Genomic DNA, 24,870 nt, shown 5'->3' with positions numbered 1-24,870 from the left:
TATGGTGTGGTCTAGTATGGTCTAGTCTGATCTGGTCTGGTCTAGTCTGCTCTGGTCTAGTATGGTCTGGTCTAGTATGGCCTGGTCTAGTCTGCTCTGGACTAGTATGGTGTGGTCTAGTCTGCTCTGGTCTAGTATGGTCTGGACTAGTCTGCTCTGGTCTAGTCTGCTCTGGTCTAGTCTGCTCTGGTCTAGTCTGATCTGGACTAGTCTGCTCTGGACTAGTATGGTCTGGTCTAGTCTGCTCTGGTCTAGTCTGCTCTGGTCTAGTCTGCTCTGGACTAGTCTGCTCTGGTCTAGTCTGCTCTGGTCTAGTCTGCTCTGGTCTAGTCTGCTCTGGACTAGTCTGCTCTGGTCTAGTCTGCTCTGGTCTAGTCTGCTCTGGACTAGTCTGCTCTGGTCTAGTCTGCTCTGGACTAGTCTGCTCTGGTCTAGTCTGCTCTGGACTAGTCTGCTCTGGTCTAGTATGGTCTGGTCTAGTCTGCTCTGGTCTAGTCTGCTCTGGTCTAGTCTGCTCTGGTCTAGTCTGGTCTGGTCTAGTATGGTCTGGACTAGTATGGTCTGGTCTAGTATGGTCTGGTCTAGTCTGCTCTGGACTAGTATGGTCTGGACTAGTATGATCTGGTCTAGTCTGCTCTGGACTAGTATGGTCTGGTCTAGTATGGTCTGGTCTAGTATGCTCTGGTCTAGTATGGTCTAGTCTGCTCTGGTCTAGTCTGCTCTGGTCTAGTCTGCTCTGGTCTAGTCTGCTCTGGTCTAGTCTGCTCTGGACTAGTATGGTCTGGTCTAGTCTGCTCTGGTCTAGTCTGCTCTGGTCTAGTCTGCTCTGGACTAGTATGGTCTGGTCTAGTCTGCTCTGGTCTAGTCTGCTCTGGTCTAGTCTGGTCTGGACTAGTATGGTCTGGTCTAATCTGCTCTGGACTAGTATGGTCTGGTCTAGTCTGCTCTGGTCTAGTCTGATCTGGTCTAGTCTGCTCTGGTCTAGTCTGCTCTGGTCTAGTCTGCTCTGGTCTAGTCTGCTCTGGTCTAGTCTGCTCTGGTCTAGTCTGCTCTGGTCTAGTCTGCTCTGGTCTAGTCTGCTCTGGTCTAGTCTGCTCTGGTCTAGTATGGTCTGGTCTAGTCTGCTCTGGTCTAGTCTGCTCTGGTCTAGTCTGCTCTGGTCTAGTATGGTCTGGTCTAGTCTGCTCTGGTCTAGTCTGCTCTGGTCTAGTATGGTCTGGTCTAGTCTGCTCTGGTCTAGTCTGCTCTGGTCTAGTCTGCTCTGGTCTAGTCTGCTCTGGTCTAGTCTGCTCTGGTCTAGTCTGCTCTGGTCTAGTATGGTCTGGTCTAGTCTGCTCTGGTCTAGTATGGTCTGGTCTAGTCTGCTCTGGTCTAGTCTGCTCTGGTCTAGTATGGTCTGGTCTAGTCTGCTCTGGTCTAGTCTGCTCTGGTCTAGTCTGCTCTGGTCTAGTCTGCTCTGGTCTAGTCTGCTCTGGTCTAGTCTGGTCTGGTCTAGTATGCTCTGGTCTAGTCTGCTCTGGTCTAGTCTGCTCTGGTCTAGTCTGCTCTGGTCTAGTCTGCTCTGGTCTAGTCTGCTCTGGTCTAGTCTGCTCTGGTCTAGTCTGGTCTGGTCTAGTATGCTCTGGTCTAGTATGGTCTGGTCTAGTCTGCTCTGGTCTAGTCTGCTCTGGTCTAGTCTGCTCTGGTCTAGTATGGCCTGGTCTAGTCTGCTCTGGTCTAGTATGGTGTGGTCTAGTCTGCTCTGGTCTAGTCTGCTCTGGTCTAGTCTGCTCTGGTCTAGTCTGCTCTGGTCTAGTATGGTCTGGTCTAGTATGGTGTGGTCTAGTATGGTCTGGTCTAGTCTGGTCTGGTCTAGTATGGTGTGGTCTAGTATGGTGTGGTCTAGTCTGGTCTGGTCTGGTCTGGTCTGGTCTAGTCTAGTCTGGTATGGTCTAGTATGGTCTGGTCTAGTATGGTCTGGTCTAGTCTGGTCTGGTCTAGTCTGCTCTGGTCTAGTATGGTCTGGTCTAGTCTGCTCTGGTCTAGTATGGTCTGGTCTAGTCTGCTCTGGTCTAGTATGGTCTGGTCTAGTCTGCTCTGGTCTAGTCTGCTCTGGTCTAGTATGGTGTGGTCTAGTATGGTCTGGTCTAGTCTGGTCTGGTCTAGTCTGCTCTGGTCTAGTCTGCTCTGGTCTAGTCTGCTCTGGTCTAGTATGGTCTGGTCTAGTCTGCTCTGGTCTAGTATGGTCTGGTCTAGTCTGCTCTGGTCTAGTCTGCTCTGGTCTAGTATGGTCTGGTCTAGTCTGCTCTGGTCTAGTATGGTCTGGTCTAGTCTGCTCTGGTCTAGTATGGTCTGGTCTAGTCTGCTCTGGTCTAGTCTGCTCTGGTCTAGTATGGTCTGGTCTAGTCTGCTCTGGTCTAGAATGGTCTGGTCTAGTCTGCTCTGGTCTAGTCTGCTCTGGTCTAGTATGGTCTGGTCTAGTCTGCTCTGGTCTAGTCTGCTCTGGTCTAGTATGGTCTGGTCTAGTCTGCTCTGGTCTAGTCTGCTCTGGTCTAGTATGGTCTGGTCTAGTCTGCTCTGGTCTAGTCTGCTCTGGTCTAGTATGGTGTGGTCTAGTATGGTGTGGTCTAGTATGGTGTGGTCTAGTATGGTCTGGTCTAGTATGGTCTGGTCTAGTATGGCCTGGTCTAGTCTGCTCTGGTCTAGTCTGCTCTGGTCTAGTCTGCTCTGGTCTAGTATGGTCTGGTCTAGTATGGTCTAGTATGGTCTGGTCTAGTATGGTCTGGTCTAGTCTGGTCTGGTCTAGTATGGTCTGGTCTAGTCTGATCTGGTCTAGTCTGCTCTGGTCTAGTATGGTCTGGTCTAGTATGGTCTAGTCTAGTATGGTCTAGTCTAGTATGGTGTGGTCTAGTATGGTCTGGTCTAGTATGGTCTGGTCTAGTCTGATCTGGTCTAGTATGGTGTGGTCTAGTATGGTCTGGTCTAGTATGCTCTGGTCTAGTATGGTGTGGTCTGGTCTAGTCTGCTCTGGTCTAGTATGATCTGGTCTAGTCTGCTCTGGTCTAGTATGGTCTGGTCTAGTATGGTGTGGTCTAGTATGGTCTGGTCTAGTATGGTCTGGTCTAGTATGGTCTGGTCTAGTATGGTGTGGTCTAGTATGGTCTGGTCTAGTCTGCTCTGGTCTAGTATGGTCTGTTCTAGTCTGCTCTGGTCTAGTATGGTCTGGTCTAGTATGGTCTGGTCTAGTCTGCTCTGGTCTAGTATGGTGTGGTCTAGTCTGCTCTGGTCTAGTCTGCTCTGGTCTAGTATGGTGTGGTCTAGTATGGTCTGGTCTAGTATGGTCTGGTCTAGTATGGTGTGGTCTAGTATGGTGTGGTCTAGTATGGTCTAGTCTGATCTGGTCTGGTCTAGTCTGCTCTGGTCTAGTATGGTCTGGTCTAGTATGGTGGGGTCTAGTATGGTCTAGTCTGGTCTGGTCTAGTCTGCTCTGGTCTAGTATGGTCTGGTCTAGTATGGTGTGGTCTAGTATGGTCTAGTCTGATCTGGTCTGGTCTAGTCTGCTCTGGTCTAGTATGGTCTGGTCTAGTATGGTGTGGTCTAGTATGGTCTAGTCTGATCTGGTCTAGTCTGCTCTGGTCTAGTCTGGTCTGGTCTAGTATGGTGTGGTCTAGTATGGTCTAGTCTGATCTGGTCTGGTCTAGTCTGCTCTGGTCTAGTATGGTCTGGTCTAGTATGGTGTGGTCTAGTATGGTCTAGTCTGATCTGGTCTGGTCTAGTCTGCTCTGGTCTAGTATGGTCTGGTCTAGTCTGCTCTGGTCTAGTCTGCTCTGGTCTAGTATGGTGTGGTCTAGTATGGTGTGGTCTAGTATGGTCTGGTCTAGTATGGTCTGGTCTAGTATGGCCTGGTCTAGTCTGCTCTGGTCTAGTCTGCTCTGGTCTAGTCTGCTCTGGTCTAGTATGGTCTGGTCTAGTATGGTCTAGTATGGTCTGGTCTAGTATGGTCTGGTCTAGTCTGGTCTGGTCTAGTATGGTCTGGTCTAGTCTGATCTGGTCTAGTCTGCTCTGGTCTAGTATGGTCTGGTCTAGTATGGTCTAGTCTAGTATGGTCTAGTCTAGTATGGTGTGGTCTAGTATGGTCTGGTCTAGTATGGTCTGGTCTAGTCTGATCTGGTCTAGTATGGTGTGGTCTAGTATGGTCTGGTCTAGTATGCTCTGGTCTAGTATGGTGTGGTCTGGTCTAGTCTGCTCTGGTCTAGTATGATCTGGTCTAGTCTGCTCTGGTCTAGTATGGTCTGGTCTAGTATGGTGTGGTCTAGTATGGTCTGGTCTAGTATGGTCTGGTCTAGTATGGTCTGGTCTAGTATGGTGTGGTCTAGTATGGTCTGGTCTAGTCTGCTCTGGTCTAGTATGGTCTGTTCTAGTCTGCTCTGGTCTAGTATGGTCTGGTCTAGTATGGTCTGGTCTAGTCTGCTCTGGTCTAGTATGGTGTGGTCTAGTCTGCTCTGGTCTAGTCTGCTCTGGTCTAGTATGGTGTGGTCTAGTATGGTCTGGTCTAGTATGGTCTGGTCTAGTATGGTGTGGTCTAGTATGGTGTGGTCTAGTATGGTCTAGTCTGATCTGGTCTGGTCTAGTCTGCTCTGGTCTAGTATGGTCTGGTCTAGTATGGTGGGGTCTAGTATGGTCTAGTCTGGTCTGGTCTAGTCTGCTCTGGTCTAGTATGGTCTGGTCTAGTATGGTGTGGTCTAGTATGGTCTAGTCTGATCTGGTCTGGTCTAGTCTGCTCTGGTCTAGTATGGTCTGGTCTAGTATGGTGTGGTCTAGTATGGTCTAGTCTGATCTGGTCTAGTCTGGTCTGGTCTAGTATGGTGTGGTCTAGTATGGTCTAGTCTGATCTGGTCTGGTCTAGTCTGCTCTGGTCTAGTATGGTCTGGTCTAGTATGGTGTGGTCTAGTATGGTCTAGTCTGATCTGGTCTGGTCTAGTCTGCTCTGGTCTAGTATGGTCTGGTCTAGTATGGTGTGGTCTAGTATGGTCTAGTCTGATCTGGTCTGGTCTAGTCTGCTCTGGTCTAGTATGGTCTGGTCTAGTATGGTGTGGTCTAGTATGGTCTAGTCTGATCTGGTCTAGTCTGCTCTGGTCTAGTATGGTCTGGTCTAGTATGGTGTGGTCTAGTATGGTCTGGACTAGTATGGTGTGGTCTAGTATGGTCTGGACTAGTATGGTGTGGTCTAGTATGGTCTGGTCTAGTATGGTCTGGTCTAGTATGGTGTGGTCTAGTATGGTGTGGTCTAGTATGGTCTAGTCTGATCTGGTCTGGTCTAGTCTGCTCTGGTCTAGTATGGTCTGGTCTAGTATGGTGTGGTCTAGTATGGTCTAGTCTGATCTGGTCTGGTCTAGTCTGCTCTGGTCTAGTATGGTCTGGTCTAGTATGGTGTGGTCTAGTATGGTCTAGTCTGATCTGGTCTGGTCTAGTCTGCTCTGGTCTAGTATGGTGTGGTCTAGTATGGTCTAGTCTGATCTGGTCTAGTCTGCTCTGGTCTAGTATGGTCTAGTATGGTGTGGTCTAGTATGGTCTAGTCTGATCTGGTCTGGTCTAGTCTGCTCTGGTCTAGTATGGTCTGGTCTAGTATGGTGTGGTCTAGTATGGTCTAGTCTGATCTGGTCTGGTCTAGTCTGCTCTGGTCTAGTATGGTCTGGTCTAGTATGGTGTGGTCTAGTATGGTCTAGTCTGATCTGGTCTGGTCTAGTCTGCTCTGGTCTAGTATGGTCTGGTCTAGTATGGTGTGGTCTAGTATGGTCTGGACTAGTATGGTGTGGTCTAGTATGGTCTGGACTAGTATGGTGTGGTCTAGTATGGTCTGGTCTAGTCTGCTCTGGTCTAGTATGGCCTGGTCTAGTATGGTCTGGTCTAGTATGGTCTGGTCTAGTATGGTCTGGACTAGTATGGTGTGGTCTAGTATGGTATGGTCTGGTCTAGTATGGTCTGGTCTAGTATGGTCTGGTCTAGTGTGGTCTGGTCTAGTATGGTGTGGTCTAGTATGGTCTGGTCTAGTATGGTCTGGTCTAGTATGGTCTGGTCTAGTATGGTCTGGTCTAGTGTGGTCTGGTCTAGTATGGTGTGGTCTAGTATGGTCTGGTCTAGTATGGTTTGGTCTAGTATGGTCTGGTCTGGTATGGTGTGGTCTAGTATGGTGTGGTCTAGTATGGTCTGGTCTAGTATGGTCTGGTCTAGTATGGTCTGGTCTAGTATGGTGTGGTCTGGTCTAGTATGGTGTGGTCTAGTATGGTGTGGTCTAGTATGGTCTGGTCTAGTATGGTCTGGTCTAGTATGGTCTGATATGGTCTGGTATGGTCTGGTCTAGTATGGTCTGGTCTGGTCTAGTATGGTCTGATCTGGTATGGTGTGGTCTAGTAATGGTCTGGTCTAGTATGGTCTGGTCTAGTATGGTCTGATCTAGTATGGTCTGGTCTAGTATGGTCTGGTCTAGTATGGTCTGGTCTAGTATTGGCTGATCTAGTATTGGCTGGTCTAGTATGGTCTGGTCTAGTATGGTCTAGTATGGTCTGGTCTAGTATGGTCTAGTCTGGTCTAGTATGGTCTGGTATGGTCTGGTATGGTATGGTCTGATCTGGTATGGTCTGATCTGGTATGGCCTGATCTGGTCTGGTCTGGTCTAGTATGGTCTGGTATGGTCTGGTCTGGTATGGCCTGATCTGGTATGGCCTGATCTGGTATGGCCTGATCTGGTATGGTCTGATCTGGTATGGCCTGATCTGGTCTGGTATGGCCTGATCTGGTCTGGTCTGGTCTGGTATGGCCTGATCTGGTCTGGTCTGGTCTGGTATGGCCTGATCTGGTCTAGTATGGTCTGGTATGGCCTGATCTGGTATGGCCTGATCTGGTATGGTCTGATCTGGTATGGCCTGATCTGGTATGGTATGGTCTGATCTGGTCTGGTCTGATCTGGTATGGCCTGATCTGGTCTAGTATGGTCTAGTATGGTCTGGTCTGGTCTGGTCTGGTCTGGTCTGGTATGGTATGGTATGGTCTGATCTGGTCTGATCTGGTCTGGTATGTTACATTCCACAATGAAAAAGCAAGTAATGTAATGATTTTCAGTCTATAACTGTGAAATAAGAACATGTCTGAGTCTGCTTCTTGGAGGTGTGTAACAACTGGTATAATTAGGGAATAATTGGGTGAACTCTTTGAAGAATTAAAGTATGCACACAGCTCTTTCCAGTATCACTTAGGTTGTCTTTAAATGCATAATGAATGAGGGATTAACGAAATGTAACGAATGAGGGATTAACTAAACATTGAGGCATGCTCTTGATGCAAGACTAATGCTGTTGGTTGGTGACGTTCTGCATATCGGTTTCGACATTGATACAGCGTACCAGTTACATTGAAATAACGTGGAGACAACATCAAATTACATTAAACTAACATAAAAACAACGGTGACTTTAGTGTACTAAGTCTGCCCATGCCCCCACCGTCATTGCTGTGTCAAAGCCACACCCACTGGATGCAGTTCATTGGTCCTTAAAATGAAATGGAAACGACATTGATTCAACCAGTGTATGCCCAGTGGGGTTACCAAGAAGGAATCTGTTTTGACACTGTGGGCGGAAAGGAGCCTCTAAAATCCTAAATTAAATGTCTCCCTTCGACTCAAATGACATTTTATTTATACAGTGCTTTTTTTACCCTGTCATTCGTCACACAGAACAAAACGTTTGAGATGGGACACCAGAGTTGTGTTCATTAGGCACGGAACTGAAGAACATTCTCCAACCGGAGTGAAACAGGGAGGTATTTTCTGATCTTGTGCAATAGGAAAGACTAATTTTTCACCGTTTTTTGCTACGTGTGCCCTAATGAACATAGCCCAGACCTAAACACCCCCCCGCCCCATAAGTGCGAGCCCAGGGCGACAGAGGCAGCAGCGGGGAACTCCTTGCTGTCTGTAGAATATCAAATGTCCACTCTCCGTATGAGTTTGCTGCTGAGATAGATGTGTGTCCTAAGTGGCCCCCTATTCCCTATTTAGGACACTAAGTACTGCGCTACGTAGGGAATAAGGTGGCATTTGGGACACTGCCAGAGACCGTAGGAGCGATGGGATGGCTGTATTTCTCTTGACTGTGTGAGAGAGAATGGAGAGATAGAGATCTACCACTGAGTGGAGGACAGAGCCTGCTGTGAGAGGTCTTTTATCGCTCTCTCTCGCTCCCTGTGATGAGAGGCCCCCTCTCACTACCTCTGGGATAGTCACACCATCCATCTCTCTCCCGCTCTCTGTCTGTCTGTGATACCAGCACCATCCCTCTCAATCTCTATCGGTCTCGTTTGTGTCTCACCATCTCTGCACTCTTAGAAACAAGGTGCTATCTAGAATCTTAAAGGGTTCTTCAGCTGTCCCCATAAGAGAACCCTTTGAAGAACCCTTTTTGGTTCCAGGTAGAACCTATTTGGGTTCCATGTAGAAACCTCTGTAGAAAGGGTTCTACATGGAACCCACATGGGTTCTACCTGGAACCAAAAAGGTTTCTACCTGGAACCAAAAAGGTTTCCACCTGTAACCAAAAAGGGTTCTCCTTTGGGAACAGCCGAAGAACCCTTTTTTCTATGAGTGTGATACCAGCACCAATCCTCTCTATCGGTCTGTGTGTTTCTCAATCGTCATTATTCACCATTCATTCAGTATGATCTGTAATCAAGGTAGCAGTCACAGTAATGTAGAAGTGTTTAGAAACATATTCAGTTCTTATTTACAATTAAAAGTGACTCCAAAATGACACATTATTTAACCATTCGTTTCATAAAATAATCTGAAACACAACCAAAATAAAGAGCAAATCGATCCAACAAATGTGTAGAGTCACAAGCTTGATGTAGTCATTGCGAGCTATGAATATGGGACCAAATACTTACCTTTAGACTACTTTAATACACATAAGTGAATTTGTCTTAATACTTTCGCTCCCCTGGGGGGGGTACTGTGTACGTAAAGGGCTGTAATTTCTAAACGGTTCACCCGATACGGATGAAAATACCCTCAAATTAAAGCTGGCGGTCTGCACTTTAACGTCATACGATGATCCCTCACAACAGAGGACAAAACAGAAAATGTCTGATAAAACGGTGCACTGGGGAAGTATTCGGGCCCCTTTGACTTTTTCCACATTTTGTGATGTTACAAATGTATAAAACCATACCCTGAAATGTCACATTTTCATAAGTATTCAGACACTTTACTCAGTACTTTGTTGAAGCACCTTTAGCAGCGATTACAGCCTCAAGTCTGCGTGGGTTTGACCCACTACAACCTTGGCACACCTGTATTTGGGGAGTTTCTCCCATTCTTCTCTGCCGATCCTCTCAAGCTCTGTCAGGTTGGATGGGGAGCTATTTTATTTTCAGGTCTCTCCAGAGATGTTCGATTGGGTTCAAGTCCGGACTCTGGCGGGGCCACTCAAGGACATTCAGAGACTTGTCTCAAAGCCACTCCTGTGTTGTCTTGGCTGTGTGCTTAGGGTCATTGTCTTGTTGGAAGGTGAACCTTCACCCCCAGTCTGAGGATTCTGAGCGCTCTGGAGCAGGTTTTCATCAAGGATCTCTCTGTACTTTGCTCTGCTCATCTTTCCCTCGATCCTGACTAGTCTCCCAGTCCCTGCCACCAAAACACTTTGCCACAGCATGATGCTGCCACCACTATACTTCACTGTAGGGATGGTGTCAGATTTCCTCCAGACGTGACGATTGGCATTCAGGCCAAAGAGTTTCATCTTGTTTTCATCAGACCAGAGAATCTTGTTTCTTATGGTCTGAGAGTCTTTAGGTGCCTTTTGGCAAACTCCATCTTGCTGGGTGCGTGCTACGCCACTGCTCAAATCACAAGTTAAGTATAACTATAAACAAATGTAGACGTGTCAAATAAATTATATGCAGCTCAGGACTCCAGCTATGCATTTGGTTTGCTAAGAAGATCCCTGTTCCTTAAGCAGTTTTGTGCGTAAAAAAAGTTTGGTATTACCGTATATCCCAATATGATGCAGGCACGGTATGATGGTATGAAAATCTGAATACCACCCAACCTTTCTCTCGCTCTCTCTCTCTGTGTCTCTGATACCAGTATCATCTCCACTTCTCTTTTTGTTAAGTGAAGTTCATGTTTGCTGGTATGTCTGATACCGGCAGGATCCTGTATGTGTGTGTGTGTGTGTGTATGTGTGTGTGTGTGTGTGTGTGTGTGTGTGTTGATTTTGTAACTCTAACTGAACCCTCCAGGAAACAAAGCCTGCCCGAAAAGCCAGTTCCAGTGTGCCAACCGCAAGTGCCTGGCACCTGTCTTCGTGTGTGACGGCGATGACGACTGCGGCGACGGCTCCGACGAACTCAAATGCTCCGACCGCCACTCGCCGACGAACACCTGCAGCCCGCACGAGTTCCGCTGCAACACCTCGGAGTGCGTGCCCGTCGTGTGGAGCTGTGACGGCGACCCCGACTGCCCCGACGGCTCTGACGAGTGGCCGGAGCGTTGCGGCGGTGAAGGTTCACATCCACGCCGCAGGGTGAACTGTACGGTGGAGGAGTTTCGGTGCGCCAACGGGGAGTGTGTGAGACTGCCGTGGAAATGTGACGGCGATCCAGACTGCAAGGATAAGTCAGACGAGGCAGAATGCCGTAAGTGTTCTTTTTTAGTTTTTTTTTGTCTTGGATACATAAACATACAGTTCATTCAGAAAGTATTCAGACCCCTTCCCCTTTTTCACCTTTTGTTACGTTACAGCCGTTTTCTAAAATGAATTCAATTGTATTTTTTGCCCATCATTCTACACACAATACCCCATCATGACAAAGCAAAAACAATTAAATAAAATGAATTGAATCCATTTTAGAATAAGGCTTTAACATAATAAAATGTGGAAAAGGGGTCTGAATACTTTCTGAAGGAACTGTACATAACCACAGGAGCTTGGAGGAAGGGCTCGTGGTAATGGCTGGAGCGGAATGGGTGGAATGGAATCAAATACAACAAACTCAGGTTTTCTATGTGTTTGATGCCATTCCATTCGCTCTGTTCCAGCCATTATTGCGAGCCGTTCTCCTCTTCGCATCCTCCACTGATACATACTGTTCAGTTGACCGGGGCAGCTCTAGCAGGGCATACATTTGACGAGTTAAATTACAACCATATTCTCTAGCAGTCTAGTTGTGTTCTGTTCCACCTATGTACATGGAGAATGACAACAACTATCCAGACTACCATATCTTTAATTTATCTGTGTTGCCACACCATTTTGTCACAGAGCACATTTTCATTTCACCAGGCTCCACGCAACTCAGTTTGTCTTGAGTGGCGAAAGAGAGATAGAGAGGGAAAGGGAGATGTAGAGAGCGAGAGGGAGAGAGAGGGAGAAAGAGAGGAAGTGGCAGACTGAGAGAGCGGGAAACAGAGAGATGGAGAGAGAGGGAGAACGTTTGTTTTTTCTGATAAACACTCTGTGAAGATGGGGCAGTTGTGAGAAAACAACTTTTCCCATTAGCTGATGTAGGGATCCCCAGGCTCTGTGTGAGTGTGTTTGTATGTTGTGTGTGTGTGTTTGTGTCATAATGCCTGTGTGTTTGCGTGTGTCTGTATGTTTTGTGTGTGTGTCATCTTCCTCACCCTAACTCTCCCTCCAAACTTCTTGCTCTCTGTCTGTCTGTCTGTCTGTCTGTCTGTCTGTCTGTCTGTCTGTCTGTCTGTCTGTCTGTCTGTCTGTCTGTCTGTCTGTCTGTCTGTCTGTCTGTCTGTCTGTCTGTCTCTGTCTGTCTGTCTGTCTCTGTCTCTGTCTCTGTCTCTGTCTCTGTCTCTGTCTCTGTCTCTCTCTCTCTCTCTCTCTCTCTCTCTCTCTGTCTCTCTGTCTCTCTCTCTCTCTGTCTCTGTCTCTCTCTCTGTCTCTATGCGGTATCATCAAGTCCCACCTCTCTCCTGTCTCTCTCTCTCTTTCTCGGCCTCCTCTCTCTCTCTCTCTCTCTCTCTCTCTCTCTCTCTCTCTCTCTCTCTCTCTCTCTTTCTCAGCCTCCTCTCTCTCGCTCTCTCTCTCTCTCTCTCTCTCTCTCTCTGTCTCTCTGTCTCTCTCTCTCTCTGTCTCTGTCTCTCTCTCTGTCTCTATGCGGTATCATCAAGTCCCACCTCTCTCCTGTCTCTCTCTCTCTTTCTCGGCCTCCTCTCTCTCTCTCTCTCTCTCTCTCTCTCTCTCTCTCTCTCTCTCTCTCTCTCTCTTTCTCAGCCTCCTCTCTCTCGCTCTCTCTCTCTCTCTCTCTTTCTCTGCCTCCTCTCTCTCTGCGGTGTCATCAAGCCCTACCTTTCTCCTTTATCCTCTCTCTTCTCCTTCCTCCTCTCTCTCCCTCCAATGTGTCATAAATGCCAATTAACACTGATAGATGTTATTTCAGCCAATTGAAAGGCAGCGCAGGGAGTAGGTTAAGCCATACGCAAAGGAGTAAGAGTGAGTGTCCATAGGTTGCTTGGCAACCCATTAATGTCCTGTAGTGTTTAAAAGCCCTTGAATAAAAGCAAGGTCTCAGGTTTGCCACAGCGAGCCATAAGACTATAATCACTAACGTGGTGGTCATGATGCTCTATCCAAAGTGGCTGGTAGCGTACACTAACGTGGTGGTCATGATGCTCTATCCAAAGTGGCTGGTAGTGTACACTAACGTGGTGGTCATGATGCTCTATCCAAAGTGGCTGGTAGCGTACACTAACGTGGTGGTCATGATGCTCTATCCAAAGTGGCTGGTAGTGTACACTAACGTGGTGGTCATGATGCTCTATCCAAAGTGGCTGGTAGTGTACACATACAGTGCCTTGCGAAAGTATTCGGCCCCCTTGAACTTTGCGACCTTTTGCCACATTTCAGGCTTCAAACATAAAGATATAAAACTGTATATTTTTGTGAAGAATCAACAACAAGTGGGACACAATCACGCCCAACATTTATTGGATATTTCAAACTTTTTTAACAAATCAAAAACTGAAAAATTGGGCGTGTAAAATTATTCAGCCCCTTTACTTTCAGTGCAGCAAACTCTCTCCAGAAGTTCAGTGAGGATCTCTGAATGATCCAATGTTGACCTAAATGACTAATGATGATAAATACAATCCACCTGTGTGTAATCAAGTCTCCGTATAAATGCACCTGCACTGTGATAGTCTCAGAGGTCCGTTAAAAGCGCAGACAGCATCATGAAGAACAAGGAACACACCAGGCAGGTCCGAGATACTGTTGTGAAGAAGTTTAAAGCCGGATTTGGATACAAAAAGATTTCCCAAGCTTTAAACATCCCAAGGAGCACTGTGCAAGCGATAATATTGAAATGGAAGGAGTATCAGACCACTACAAATCTACCAAGACCTGGCCGTCCCTCTAAACTTTCAGCTCATACAAGGAGAAGACTGATCAGAGATGCAGCCAATAGGCCCATGATCACTCTGGATGAACTGCAGAGATCTACAGCTGAGGTGGGAGACTCTGTCCATAGGACAACAATCAGTCGTATATTGCACAAATCTGGCCTTTATGGAAGAGTGGCAAGAAGAAAGCCTTTTCTTAAAGATATCCATAAAAAGTGTTGTTTAAAGTTTGCCATAAGCCACCTGGGAGACACACCAAACATGTGGAAGAAGGTGCTCTGGTCAGATGAAACCAAAATTGAACTTTTTGGCAACAATGCAAAACGTTATGTTTGGCGTAAAAGCAACACAGCTCATCACTCTGAACACACCATCCCCACTGTCAAACATGGTGGTGGCAGCATCATGGTTTGGGCCTTTTCTTCAGCAGGGACAGGGAAGATGGTTAAAATTGATGGGAAGATGGATGGAGCCAAATACAGGACCATTCTGGAAGAAAACCTGATGGAGTCTGCAAAAGACCTGAGACTGGGACGGAGATTTGTCTTCCAACAAGACAATGATCCAAAACATAAAGCAAAATCTACAATGGAATGGTTCAAAAATAAACATATCCAGGTGTTAGAATGGCCAAGTCAAATTCCAGACCTGAATCCAATCTAGAATCTGTGGAAAGAACTGAAAACTGCTGTTCACAAATGCTCTCCATCCAACCTCACTGAGCTCGAGCTGTTTTGCAAGGAGGAATGGGAAAACATTTCAGTCTCTCGATGTGCAAAACTGATAGAGACATACCCCAAGCGACTTACAGCTGTAATCGCAGCAAAAGGTGGCGCTACAAAGTATTAACTTAAGGGGGCTGAATAATTTTGCACGCCCAATTTATCCGTTTTTGATTCGTTAAAAAAGTTTGAAATATCCAATAAATGTCGTTCCACTTCATGATTGTGTCCCACTTGTTGTTGATTCTTCACAAAAAAATACAGTTTTATATCTTTATGTTTGAAGCCTGAAATGTGGCAAAAGGTCGCAAAGTTCAAGGGACCGAATACTTTCGCAAGGCACTGTATATTACTCACAGGTAACTGACAAAATCAAGAAAAGCCCAACGTAAAGCTTCTTAATGGGGCGTTGGGCCAGAACAGCTTTTATTAAGAGGTCCTAATACAATATAAAATGCACCTTGGCATAGATTCTACAGGTGTCTGGAACTCTATAGGAGGGATGTGACACCAGTCTTCCACAAGAAGATACATCATTTGGTGTTGTTTTTTATGGTGGTGGATCAAACCACTCAGTGACCACTTGTGCCCTGTGGATGGGGGTGTTGTCATCCTATGGGGGCAAAGCCATGGTAACCAAAATAATGGTCTGCCCAGCATTTTTATACATGACCCTAAGCATGAATGGATGTTAATTGCCTTATTAACTCAGGAAATACTCCTGTGGGGAAGCACCTGCTTTCAATATACTTTGTATCCCTCATTTACTCATTTAGTGTTGCCATTATTCTGTCAGTTACCTGTATGTGACCCATGCTTTTGAATAAGTTAAGTTACGAGCTAGTTTAGCTTTGCACACACACACACACACACACACACACTGACTGACTGGGAAAAAGAGTCACTGTCTGACTTTTGGCTCAGCTACACACACTGTTCTCTATCTCCTGATAACACTAAATCATCTCCCCCATGCTTTATATAATAGTGTTTTTTAGTGGTCTCTAGAAGGGAGTCTGGGCATGGGAATTAATGGCTACTAGGAGCGGGATACGGCTCCGCAGCGGCCTCCATCTTGGGGCAGGATACTGAAGATCATATATCACAGAGCCCACGGGTTAACTGCTTCTCCTGCTAGGTACATCTATTGTCCCACTATGGATTGAGTGTGTGTGGAGGGTTTGTCTGTGTGTCTGTGTGTGTGCGTGTATGTGTGTGTGTGTGTGTGTGTGTGTGTGTGTGTGTGTGTGTGTGTGTGTGTGTGTGTGTGTGTGTGTGTGTGTGTGTGTGTGTGTGTGTGTGTGTGTGTGTGTGTGTGTGTGCTTCTTGAGTCCTCAGTTCAGTCCTCAGTTCAGTGCTGATTTCAGTCCTCAGTTCAGTGCTGATTTCAGTCCTCAGTTCAGTGCTGATTTCAGTCCTCAGTTCAGTGCTGATTTCAGTCCTCAGTTCAGTGCTGATTTCAGTCCTCAGTTCAGTTCTGATTTCAGTCCTCAGTTCAGTCCTCAGTTCAGTTCTGATTTCAGTCCTCAGTTCAGTGCTGATTTCAGTCCTCAGTTCAGTCCTCAGTTCAGTTCTGATTTCAGTCCTCAGTTCAGTCCTCAGTTCAGTGCTGATTTCAGTCCTCAGTTCAGTCCTCAGTTCAGTGCTGATTTCAGTCCTCAGTTCAGTCCTCAGTTCAGTGCTGATTTCAGTCCTCAGTTCAGTCCTCAGTTCCGTTATTTAGTGTTTAACGGACTCTTCTTCCTGTAGTCAAATTTTTTCCCCAACTCTCTCCCCTTCTTGTGCATGTGTGCGTCTGTGTGTATCTGTGTGTACGTCTGTGTGTGTCCGTGTGTTCGTCTGTGTGTATCCGTGTGTGCGTCTGTGTGTATCCGTGTGTGCGTCTGTGTGTATCCGTGTGTGCGTCTGTGTGTATCCATGTGTGCGTCTGTGTGTATCCATGTGTGCGTCTGTGTGTATCCATGTGTGCGTCTGTGTGTATCCATGTGTGTGTCTGTGTGTATCCGTGTGTGCGTCTGTGTGTATCCGTGTGTGCGTCTGTGTGTATCTGTGTGTGCGTCTGTGTGTATCCGTGTGTGCGTCTGTGTGTGCGTCTGTGTGTATCCGTGTGTGCGTCTGTGTGTATCCGTGTGTGCGTCTGTGTGTATCCGTGTGTGCGTCTGTGTGTATCCGTGTGTGCGTCTGTGTGTATCCGTGTGTGCGTCTGTGTGTATCCGTGTGTGCGTCTGTGTGTATCCGTGTGTGCGTCTGTGTGTATCCGTGTGTGCGTCTGTGTGTATCCGTGTGTGCGTTTGTGTGTATCTGTGTGTACGTCTGTGTGTATCTGTGTGTGCGTCTGTGTGTATCCGTGTGTGCGTCTGTGTGTATCCGTGTGTGCGTCTGTGTGTATCCGTGTGTGCGTCTGTGTGTATCCGTGTGTGCGTTTGTGTGTATCCGTGTGTGCGTCTGTGTGTATCTGTGTGTACGTCTGTGTGTATCCGTGTGTGCGTCTGTGTGTATCCGTGTGTGCGTCTGTGTGTATCCGTGTGTGCGTCTGTGTGTATCCGTGTGTGCGTCTGTGTGTATCCGTGTGTGCGTTTGTGTGTATCCGTGTGTGCGTCTGTGTGTATCTGTGTGTACGTCTGTGTGTATCCGTGTGTGCGTCTGTGTGTATCCGTGTGTGCGTCTGTGTGTATCCGTGTGTGCGTCTGTGTGTATATGTGTGTGCGTCTTTGTGTATCTGTGTGTGCGTCTGTGTGTGTGTCTGTGTGTATCTGTTTGCGTCTGTGTGTATCCGTGTTTGTATCTGTGTGTGCGTCTGTGTGTATCTGTGTGTGCGTCTGTGTGTATCCGTGTTTGTGTCTGTGTGTATCTGTGTGTGCGTCTGTGTGTGCGTCTGTGTGTGTCTGTGTGTGTGCGTCTGTGTGTGTCTGTGTGTATCCGTGTGTGCGTCTGTGTGTATCCGTGTTTGTGTCTGTGTGTATCTGTGTGTGCGTCTGTGTGTATCTGTGTGTGCGTCTGTGTGTGCCTGTGTGTATCTGTGTGTGCGTCTGTGTGTGTTTGTGTGTGTATCTGTGTGTGCGTCTGTGTGTGTCTGTGTGTATCCGTGTGTGCGTCTGTGTGTATCCATGTGTGTGTGTGTTACAGCCCTACTGACGTGCAGGCCAGATGAGTTCCAGTGTGGGGATGGCTCCTGTATCCACGGCACCAAGCAGTGTAACAAGGTCCATGACTGTCCTGACCAGAGTGATGAGGCTGGCTGTGTCAACGGTATGTGTAGACCCCTGGGTAGGAGGCTTTGTGTGTGTGTGTGTGTGTGTCTGTCTTGCTGGCTGTATCAACAGTATGTCTGACACTCCGTCTGGCTGTCTGCATGGCTGGTTGGCTTGCTAGCTGGACATAGAGTTAGACATAGAGACATAGACATAGAGAGCCAGCATTAGACATAGAGAGCCAGCTAGCCAGTTAGACATAGAGAGCTATGTCTAACTGGCTAGCTGGCTCTCTATGTCTAACTGGCTGGCTGGCTCTCTATGTCTGACTGGCTGGCTCGATCTGGCTGTCTGACTCTCTATGTCTAACTGGCTGGCTGGCTCTATATGTCTGACTGGCTGGCTCGATCTGGCTGGCTGGCTGACTCTATGTCTGGCTGGCTCTCTATGTCTGACTGGCTGACTCGATATGTCTGACTGGCTGGCTGGCTGGCTGACTATCTATGTCTGGCTGGCTGGCTCTATATGTCTGGCTGGCTGGCTCTATATGTCTGGCTGGCTGACTGGCTCTCTATGTCTGACTGGCTGGCTGGCTCTCTATGTCTGGCTGGCTGGCTCTATAAGTCTGGCTGGCTGGCTCTATATGTCTGGCTGGCTGGCTCTATATGTCTGGCTGGCTAGCTCTATATGTCTGGCTGGCTGGCTGGCTCTCTATGTCTGGCTGGCTGGCCTGCTGACTCTCTATGTCTGGCTGGTTGGCTCTATATGTCTGGCTGGCTGGCTCTATATGTCTGGCTGGCTGGCTCTATATGTCTGTCTGGCTGGCTCTATATGTCTGGCTGGCTGGCTCTCTATGTCTGGCTGGCTGGCTGGCTCTATATGTCTGGCTGGCTGACTCTATATGTCTGGCTGGCTGACTCTATATAGCTGACTGGCTGTCTGTCCCGTTTTACTGGCTTGGCTGTCTTTGTGTCTGTCTGGCTGGCTGGCTCTATATGTCTGGCTGGCTCTATATGTCTAGCTGGCTGGCTCTATATGTCTGGCTGGCTAGCTCTATATGTCTGGCTGGCTGGCTGGCTCTCTATGTCTGGCTGGCTGGCCTGCTGACTCTCTATGTCTGGCTGGTTGGCTCTATATGTCTGGCTGGCTGGCTCTATATGTCTGGCTGGCTGGCTCTATATGTCTGGCTGGCTGGCTCTATATGTCTGGCTGGCTGGCTCTCTATGTCTGTCTGGCTGGCTGGCTCTATATGTCTGGCTGGCTGGCTCTATATGTCTGGCTGGCTGACTCTATATGTCTGGCTGGCTGACTCTATATAGCTGACTGGCTGTCTGTCCCGTTTTACTGGCTTGGCTGTCTTTGTGTCTGTCTGGCTGGCTGGCTCTATATGTCTGGCTGGCTGGCTCTATATGTCTGGCTGGCTGGCTCTATATGTCTGGCTGGCTAGCTCTATATGTCTGGCTGGCTGGCTGGCTCTCTATGTCTGGCTGGCTGGCCTGCTGACTCTCTATGTCTGGCTGGTTGGCTCTATATGTCTGGCTGGCTGGCTCTATATGTCTGGCTGGCTGGCTCTCTATGTCTGTCTGGCTGGCTGGCTCTATATGTCTGGCTGGCTGGCTCTATATGTCTGGCTGGCTGACTCTATATGTCTGGCTGGCTGACTCTATATAGCTGACTGGCTGTCTGTCCCGTTTTACTGGCTTGGCTGTCTTTGTGTCTGTCTGGCTGGTTGACCAACTTCCTGATTGGCTCTTTGGCTCTATATGTCTAGCTGACTGGTTGTCTGTCTGTCTGTAATAAAATACTCCCCCATGTCTTCCTGCCACAGCCACTAAGTGTGAGGGTCCCTTGAAGTTCCTGTGTAAGAACGGAGAGTGTATCGACAGCGCCAAGGTGTGTGACAATGTCAAGGACTGCAAGGACCGCTCTGATGAGCCCAAGAAGGAGTGTGGTAAGAACACACACACACTTGCATGATAACACTCACTCTCTCAAGAGCACACACACACACACACACACACACACACACACACACTGAGAGGGTCCTCTTCAAATGGACTATGTCCTCTTTCCATGGTTCTTAATGGTCTCACCCCGTGGTGTAGCAGAGAACCAGAGTGACCTGTGACCTCCAGGGTCAGCGCTCAGTCAGAGGCACCAGTACCAAGATCACAATCTTTATTCTCTTTCTTTACAAAAATGGAGGCGGAAAAGCTGTTTCTAGCGTATCTACATGTTTGTGTCGATCTGTGTTTTCCTGAGAAGGAGCCATTTGAGAAGTCATCGTTTTAGGGACATGAAAAAGAAAATCCACTTTCACAAATTATAGAATTGAAAAACCTGTGTGTGTGTGTGTGTGTGTGTGTGTGTGTGTGTGTGTGTGTGTGTGTGTGTGTGTGTGTGTGTGTGTGTGTGTGTGTGTGTGTGTGTGTGTGTGTGTGTGTGTGTGTGTGTGTGTGTGTGTGTGTAAAATGTGAATGTACAATTAAATGTTTTTTTGGTGTATGCAAGTGAGCATTTACATTTACAGTGCCTTCAGAAATTATTCCACATTTTAGATTTTTCCATATTTTTATGTTTTGATGATTTTGTGTTACAGACTGAATTTAAAATGGATATAATTTAGACTTTTAGTCACAGGCCTACACACAATAACCCATAATGTGAAAGTGGAATTATGTTTTTTGAATGTTTTACAAATGAATTCAAATGTAAAAGTTGAAATGTCTTGAGTAAATAAATAAGTATTAATAAGTGTTCGGACCCTTTTTATATTTTATTTATCAAGTCTAAATAAGGTCAGGAGAAAAACATTGCTTTAACAAGTCACATAAGTTGCATGGACTCACTGTGTGCAATAATAGTGTTTAACATGATTTTTGAAAGACTACCTCATCGTTGTACCCCAACACATACAATCATCTGTCAGCCAAGCAATGTATTTCAAACATTCAACCACAAAGACCAGGGAGGTTTTTCAATAAAGCTCTTAGAGATTTACCCAGAAACCCTCACAGCTGTAATCGCTCTGCCAAAGGTGATTCTAACATGTATTGACTCAGGGGTGTGTATACTTATGTAAATGAGATATTTCTATATTTCATTTTCAATACATTTGCTAAAAAAATGTTTTGACATTATGGGGTATTGTGTGTAGATGGGTGAGGAAAAATATCTATTGAATCCATTTTGAATTCAGGCTGTAACACAACAACATGTGGAATAAGTCAATGGGTATGAATACTTTCTGAAGGAACTGTTTACAGAGATGTGTGTGTCTGCAAGCTAGCACTTATGCAATGATGTGTGTATGCTCACCATAACAAAGTGGCTATCTCCATTGCATTGCAAAGTGTCGAGGGGCACGAGTCAAATTTGTATCAAGAGAAGAAAAGCCTCTGTGTGCTCATCAAAGGGGAGAGAAACAAATTGAGTGTGTGTGTGTGTGTGTGTGTGTGTGTGTGTGTGTGTGTGTGTGTGTGTGTGTGTGTGTGTGTGTGTGTGTGTGTGTGTGTGTGTGTGTGTGTGTCTGGCTTGCTGGCTGTGTCAACAGTATGTCTGACACTCCGTCTGGCTGTCTGCATGGCTGGTTGGCTTGCTAGCTGGCTCTCTATGTCTGACAGGCTCTCCTTGTCTGGCTGGCTGGCTCGGTATGTCTGACTGGCTGGCTCGATGTGTCTGGCTGGCTGGCTGACTCTCTATGTCTGGCTGGCTGGCTCTATATGTCTGGCTGGCTGGCTTGATATGTCTGGCTGGCTGACTTCCTATGTCTGGCTGGCTGGCTCTATATGTCTGACTGGCTGGCTTGATATGTCTGGCTGGCTGGCTCTATATGTCTGGCTGGCTGGCTGACTCTATATGTCTGGCTGGCTGGCTCTATATGTCTGGCTGGCTGGCTGGCTGACTCTATATGTCTGGCTGGCTGACTCTATATGTCTGGCTGGCTGACTCTATATGTCCGGCTGGTTGGCTCTATATGTCTGGCTGGCTGGCTCTATATGTCTGGCTGGCTGGCTCTATATGTCTGGCTGGCTGACTCTATATGTCTGGCTGGCTGGCTCTATATGTCTGGCTGGCTGGCTGACTCTATATGTCTGGCTGGCTGGCTGACTCTATATGTCTGGCTGGCTGGCTGACTCTATATGTCTGGCTGGCTGGCTCTAAATGTCTGGCTGGCTCTATATGTCTGGCTGACTCTATATGTCTGGCTGGCTGGCTCTATATGTCTGGCTGGCTCTATATGTCTGGCTGGCTGGCTGGCTCTACATGTCTGGCTGGCTGACTCTATATGTCTGGCTGGCTGGCTCTATATGTCTGGCTGGCTGGCTCTATATGTCTGGCTGGCTGGCTCTATATGTCTGTCTGGCTGACTCTATATGTCTGGCTGGCTGACTCTATATGTCTGGCTGGCTCTCTATGCCTTCAGAAAGTATTCACACCCTTTGACTTTTTCCAGATGTTGCCATGTTACAGCCTGAATTTAAAATGGATGACATTTTAATGTTGTCACTGATTCTACACACAATACCCCATAATCTCAAAGTGGATAATTTTTTAAATATTTTTTATATACATTAATAACAAATGTAACGCTGAAATGTCTTGAGTCAATATTCAACCCCTTTGTTGAATAAGTTCAGGAGTAACAATGTGCTTATTAAAACCTCTTAAGGATCTCTATAGATTGGTGTTCCACCCACGGGACGGTTGAGCTAACGTAGACTAATGCGATTAGCATGAGGTTGTAAGTAACAAGAACATTTCCCAGGACATAGACATATCTGATATTGGCAGAAAGCTTAAATTCTTGTTAATCTACCTGCACTGTCCAATTTACAGTAGCTATTACAGTGAAATAATAGCATGCTATTGTTTGAGGAGAGTACACAGTTATGATCTTGAAAAAATATGAATAAACCAATTAGGCACATTTGGGCAGTCTTGACACAACATTTTGAACAGAAATTCAATGGTTCATTGGATCAGTCTAAACCTTTGCACATACACTGCTGCCATCTAGTGAACAAAATCTCAACTGCGCCTGGGTTGGAATAATACATGATGGCCTTTCTCTTGCATTTCAACAATGATGTTTTTTTCTTTTATCTTTTACCAGATCTAATGTGTTATATTCTCCTACATGAATTTCACATTTCCACAAACTTCAAAGTGTTTCCCTTCAAATGGTATCAAGAATATGCATATCCTTGCTTCAAGTCCTGAGCTACAGGCAGTTAGATTTGGGTATGTCATCAAAAAAGGGGTTGATCCTTATTAACAAATCACATAGTAAGTTGCATGGACTCATTCCGTGTTCAGTAATAGTGGCTAACATTATTTATTCATGACTAACCCATCTGTACACCACACATACAATTGTCTATAAGGTCCCTCAATCGAGTAATGAATTTCAAGCACAGATTCAAGCACAAATATTTACAGGTCTCCTGAGTGGCGCAGCGGTCTAAGGCACTGCATTTCAGTGCTAGAGGCGTCACTACAGACCCTGGTTCGATTCCAGGCTGTATCGCAGCCGGTCGTGATTGAGAGTCCCATAGGGCGGCGCACAATTGGCCGGGGGTAGGTCGTCATTTTAAGTAAGAATTTGTTCTTATTAACTGACTTTAAAAAAATTAAAGATCAGGCAGGTTTGTGAATGCCATGTAAAGAAGGGCATCGATTGGTAGATGGGTAAAAAACATATTACTAAACCTAATTGACAGAGTGAAAATAAGGAATCCTGTACAGAAAGCAAAGCACTCAAGTAAAACTGCAAGAAATGTGGCAAAGAAATGAACTTTTTTGTCCTGAATACAAAACATTATGTTTGGGTCAAATCCAACACAACAGATCACTGAGTACCACTCTTCATATTTTCAAGCATGGTAGTGGCTGCCTCATGTTATGGGTATGCTTGTCATCTTCAAAGACTAGGGAGGTTTTTAGGATAAAAATAAACGGAATACAGCTAATCACAGGCAAAAATCCTAGAGGAAAACCAGATTCAGTCTGCTTTCCACCAGACACTGGGAAACAAATTTCAGCAGGACACTAACCTAAAACACAAGGACAAATCTACAGTAGAGTTGCTTACCAAGATGACATTGAATGTTCCTGAGTGGCATAGTTACCATTTTGACTTAAATCAGTTTGAAAATCTATGGCAAGACTTGAAAATGGTTGTCTTTCTGAAGGCACTGTATGTGAGTGAGTGACTGACTGACTGAGTGAGTGTGTATGAGAGAGCAAAAATAGCACAATAACACACACACAGATACATTTATTTTTATTTTACCTTTATTTAACTCGGCAAGTCAGTTAAATAACAAATTCTTATTTTCAGTGACGGGCCTAGGAACAGTGGGTTAACTGCCTTGTTCAGGAGCAGAACGGCAGATTTTTTACCTTGTCAGATCGGGGATTTGATCTTGCAACCTTTCGGTTACTAGTCCAACGCTCTAACCACTAGGCTACCTGCCACCCCATACATAAACATATACTGTAAAACTCACCCACGCGGGTGCACACACATTGTGAAAGACACACATACCGTGTGAAAGAACACACACACAAAATCAGATTTGCATGAACACATGCTGTACAGCCTGGGAGGAGACTACACACCTCCAAAGCCCTGGAGACAGGGTTGCAGGGGAGTGGGGGCCAAAATAAATTGTGCGATGCTGCGAAAAGACAGGAAGATTGAGAGAGGAAGGTGAGGGGAGGGAAGGTAGAAGGGGTAGAGTGAAGGAGGGAGGAGAGATCAAGGGCAAAGAGAGCTCCTCTCCTCCCTTTTCTCACTGTCTCTCTTTCTCTGTCCTTTTATCTCCCACTCTCTTTCTTTCTCTCCTTCGCTTTCTCTGATTCTCTCTTTCTTTCTCTACTTTGCTTTCTCTGATTCTCTCTTTCTTTCTCTCCTTCGCTTTCTCTGTTTGTTTCTCTTTCACTCTCTCTCCCTCCCTCCCTCCCTCCCTCCCTCCCTCCCTCCCTCCCTCTCTCTCTCTCTCTCTCTCTCTCTCTCTCTCTCTCCCTCCCTCCCTCTCTCTCTCTCTCTCTCTCTCTCTCTCTCTCTCTCTCTCTCTCTCTCTCTCTCTCTCTCTCTCTCTCTCTCTCTCCCTCCCTCTCTCTCTCTCTCTCTCTCTCTCTCTCTCCCTCCCTCTCTCTCTCTCTCTCTCTCTCTCTCTCTCTCTCTCTCTGTCTCTCTGACTTCGGTCCTCTCTATCTCTCCCCCTCTCTCTCTGACTCTGGTTCTCCCTCTCTCTCTCTCTCTCTCTCTCTCTCTCTCTGTCTCTCTGACTTCAGTCCCCTCTATCTCTCCCCCTCTCTCTCTGACTCTGGTTCTCCCCCTCTCTCTCTCTCTCTCTCTCTCTCTCTCTCTGTCTCTCTGACTCCGGTCCTCTCATCATCAGACTTGATACCTAGCTCATCCCTCTGCTCGCTCAACCCTTCACTCACAAGATGTTCCCCTTAGAACAGCAGAGACTGGCAAACACACATGTACAGGTGTAGGATCTTAATTTGACATGTATTGTCACAGCAAAAATAATCCTGCAGGTTTTGAACTTTTA

The 24,870-nt window shown here is 46.7% G+C and overlaps 1 protein-coding gene across 1 annotated transcript in view; it reads left to right on the top strand.

The window, feature by feature from the left end:
- Positions 1-24,870, top strand: part of LOC109882070 (low-density lipoprotein receptor-related protein 8-like) — a 205,499-nt gene that overhangs the window by 135,617 nt on the left and 45,012 nt on the right. Inside the window, exons 5-7 of the mRNA XM_031806755.1 lie at positions 10,275-10,670; positions 17,238-17,360; positions 19,131-19,253. Coding sequence (XP_031662615.1) covers positions 10,275-10,670; positions 17,238-17,360; positions 19,131-19,253 — 642 coding nt within the window. The remainder of the gene's footprint in view (positions 1-10,274; positions 10,671-17,237; positions 17,361-19,130; positions 19,254-24,870) is intronic.

Source organism: Oncorhynchus kisutch, linkage group LG27 (genome assembly GCF_002021735.2).
Source record: "Oncorhynchus kisutch isolate 150728-3 linkage group LG27, Okis_V2, whole genome shotgun sequence".
NCBI lineage: Eukaryota > Metazoa > Chordata > Actinopteri > Salmoniformes > Salmonidae > Oncorhynchus > Oncorhynchus kisutch.
The sequence above is the reverse complement of the archived record's forward strand: the minus strand, read 5'-3'. Positions and strand labels throughout refer to the sequence as shown.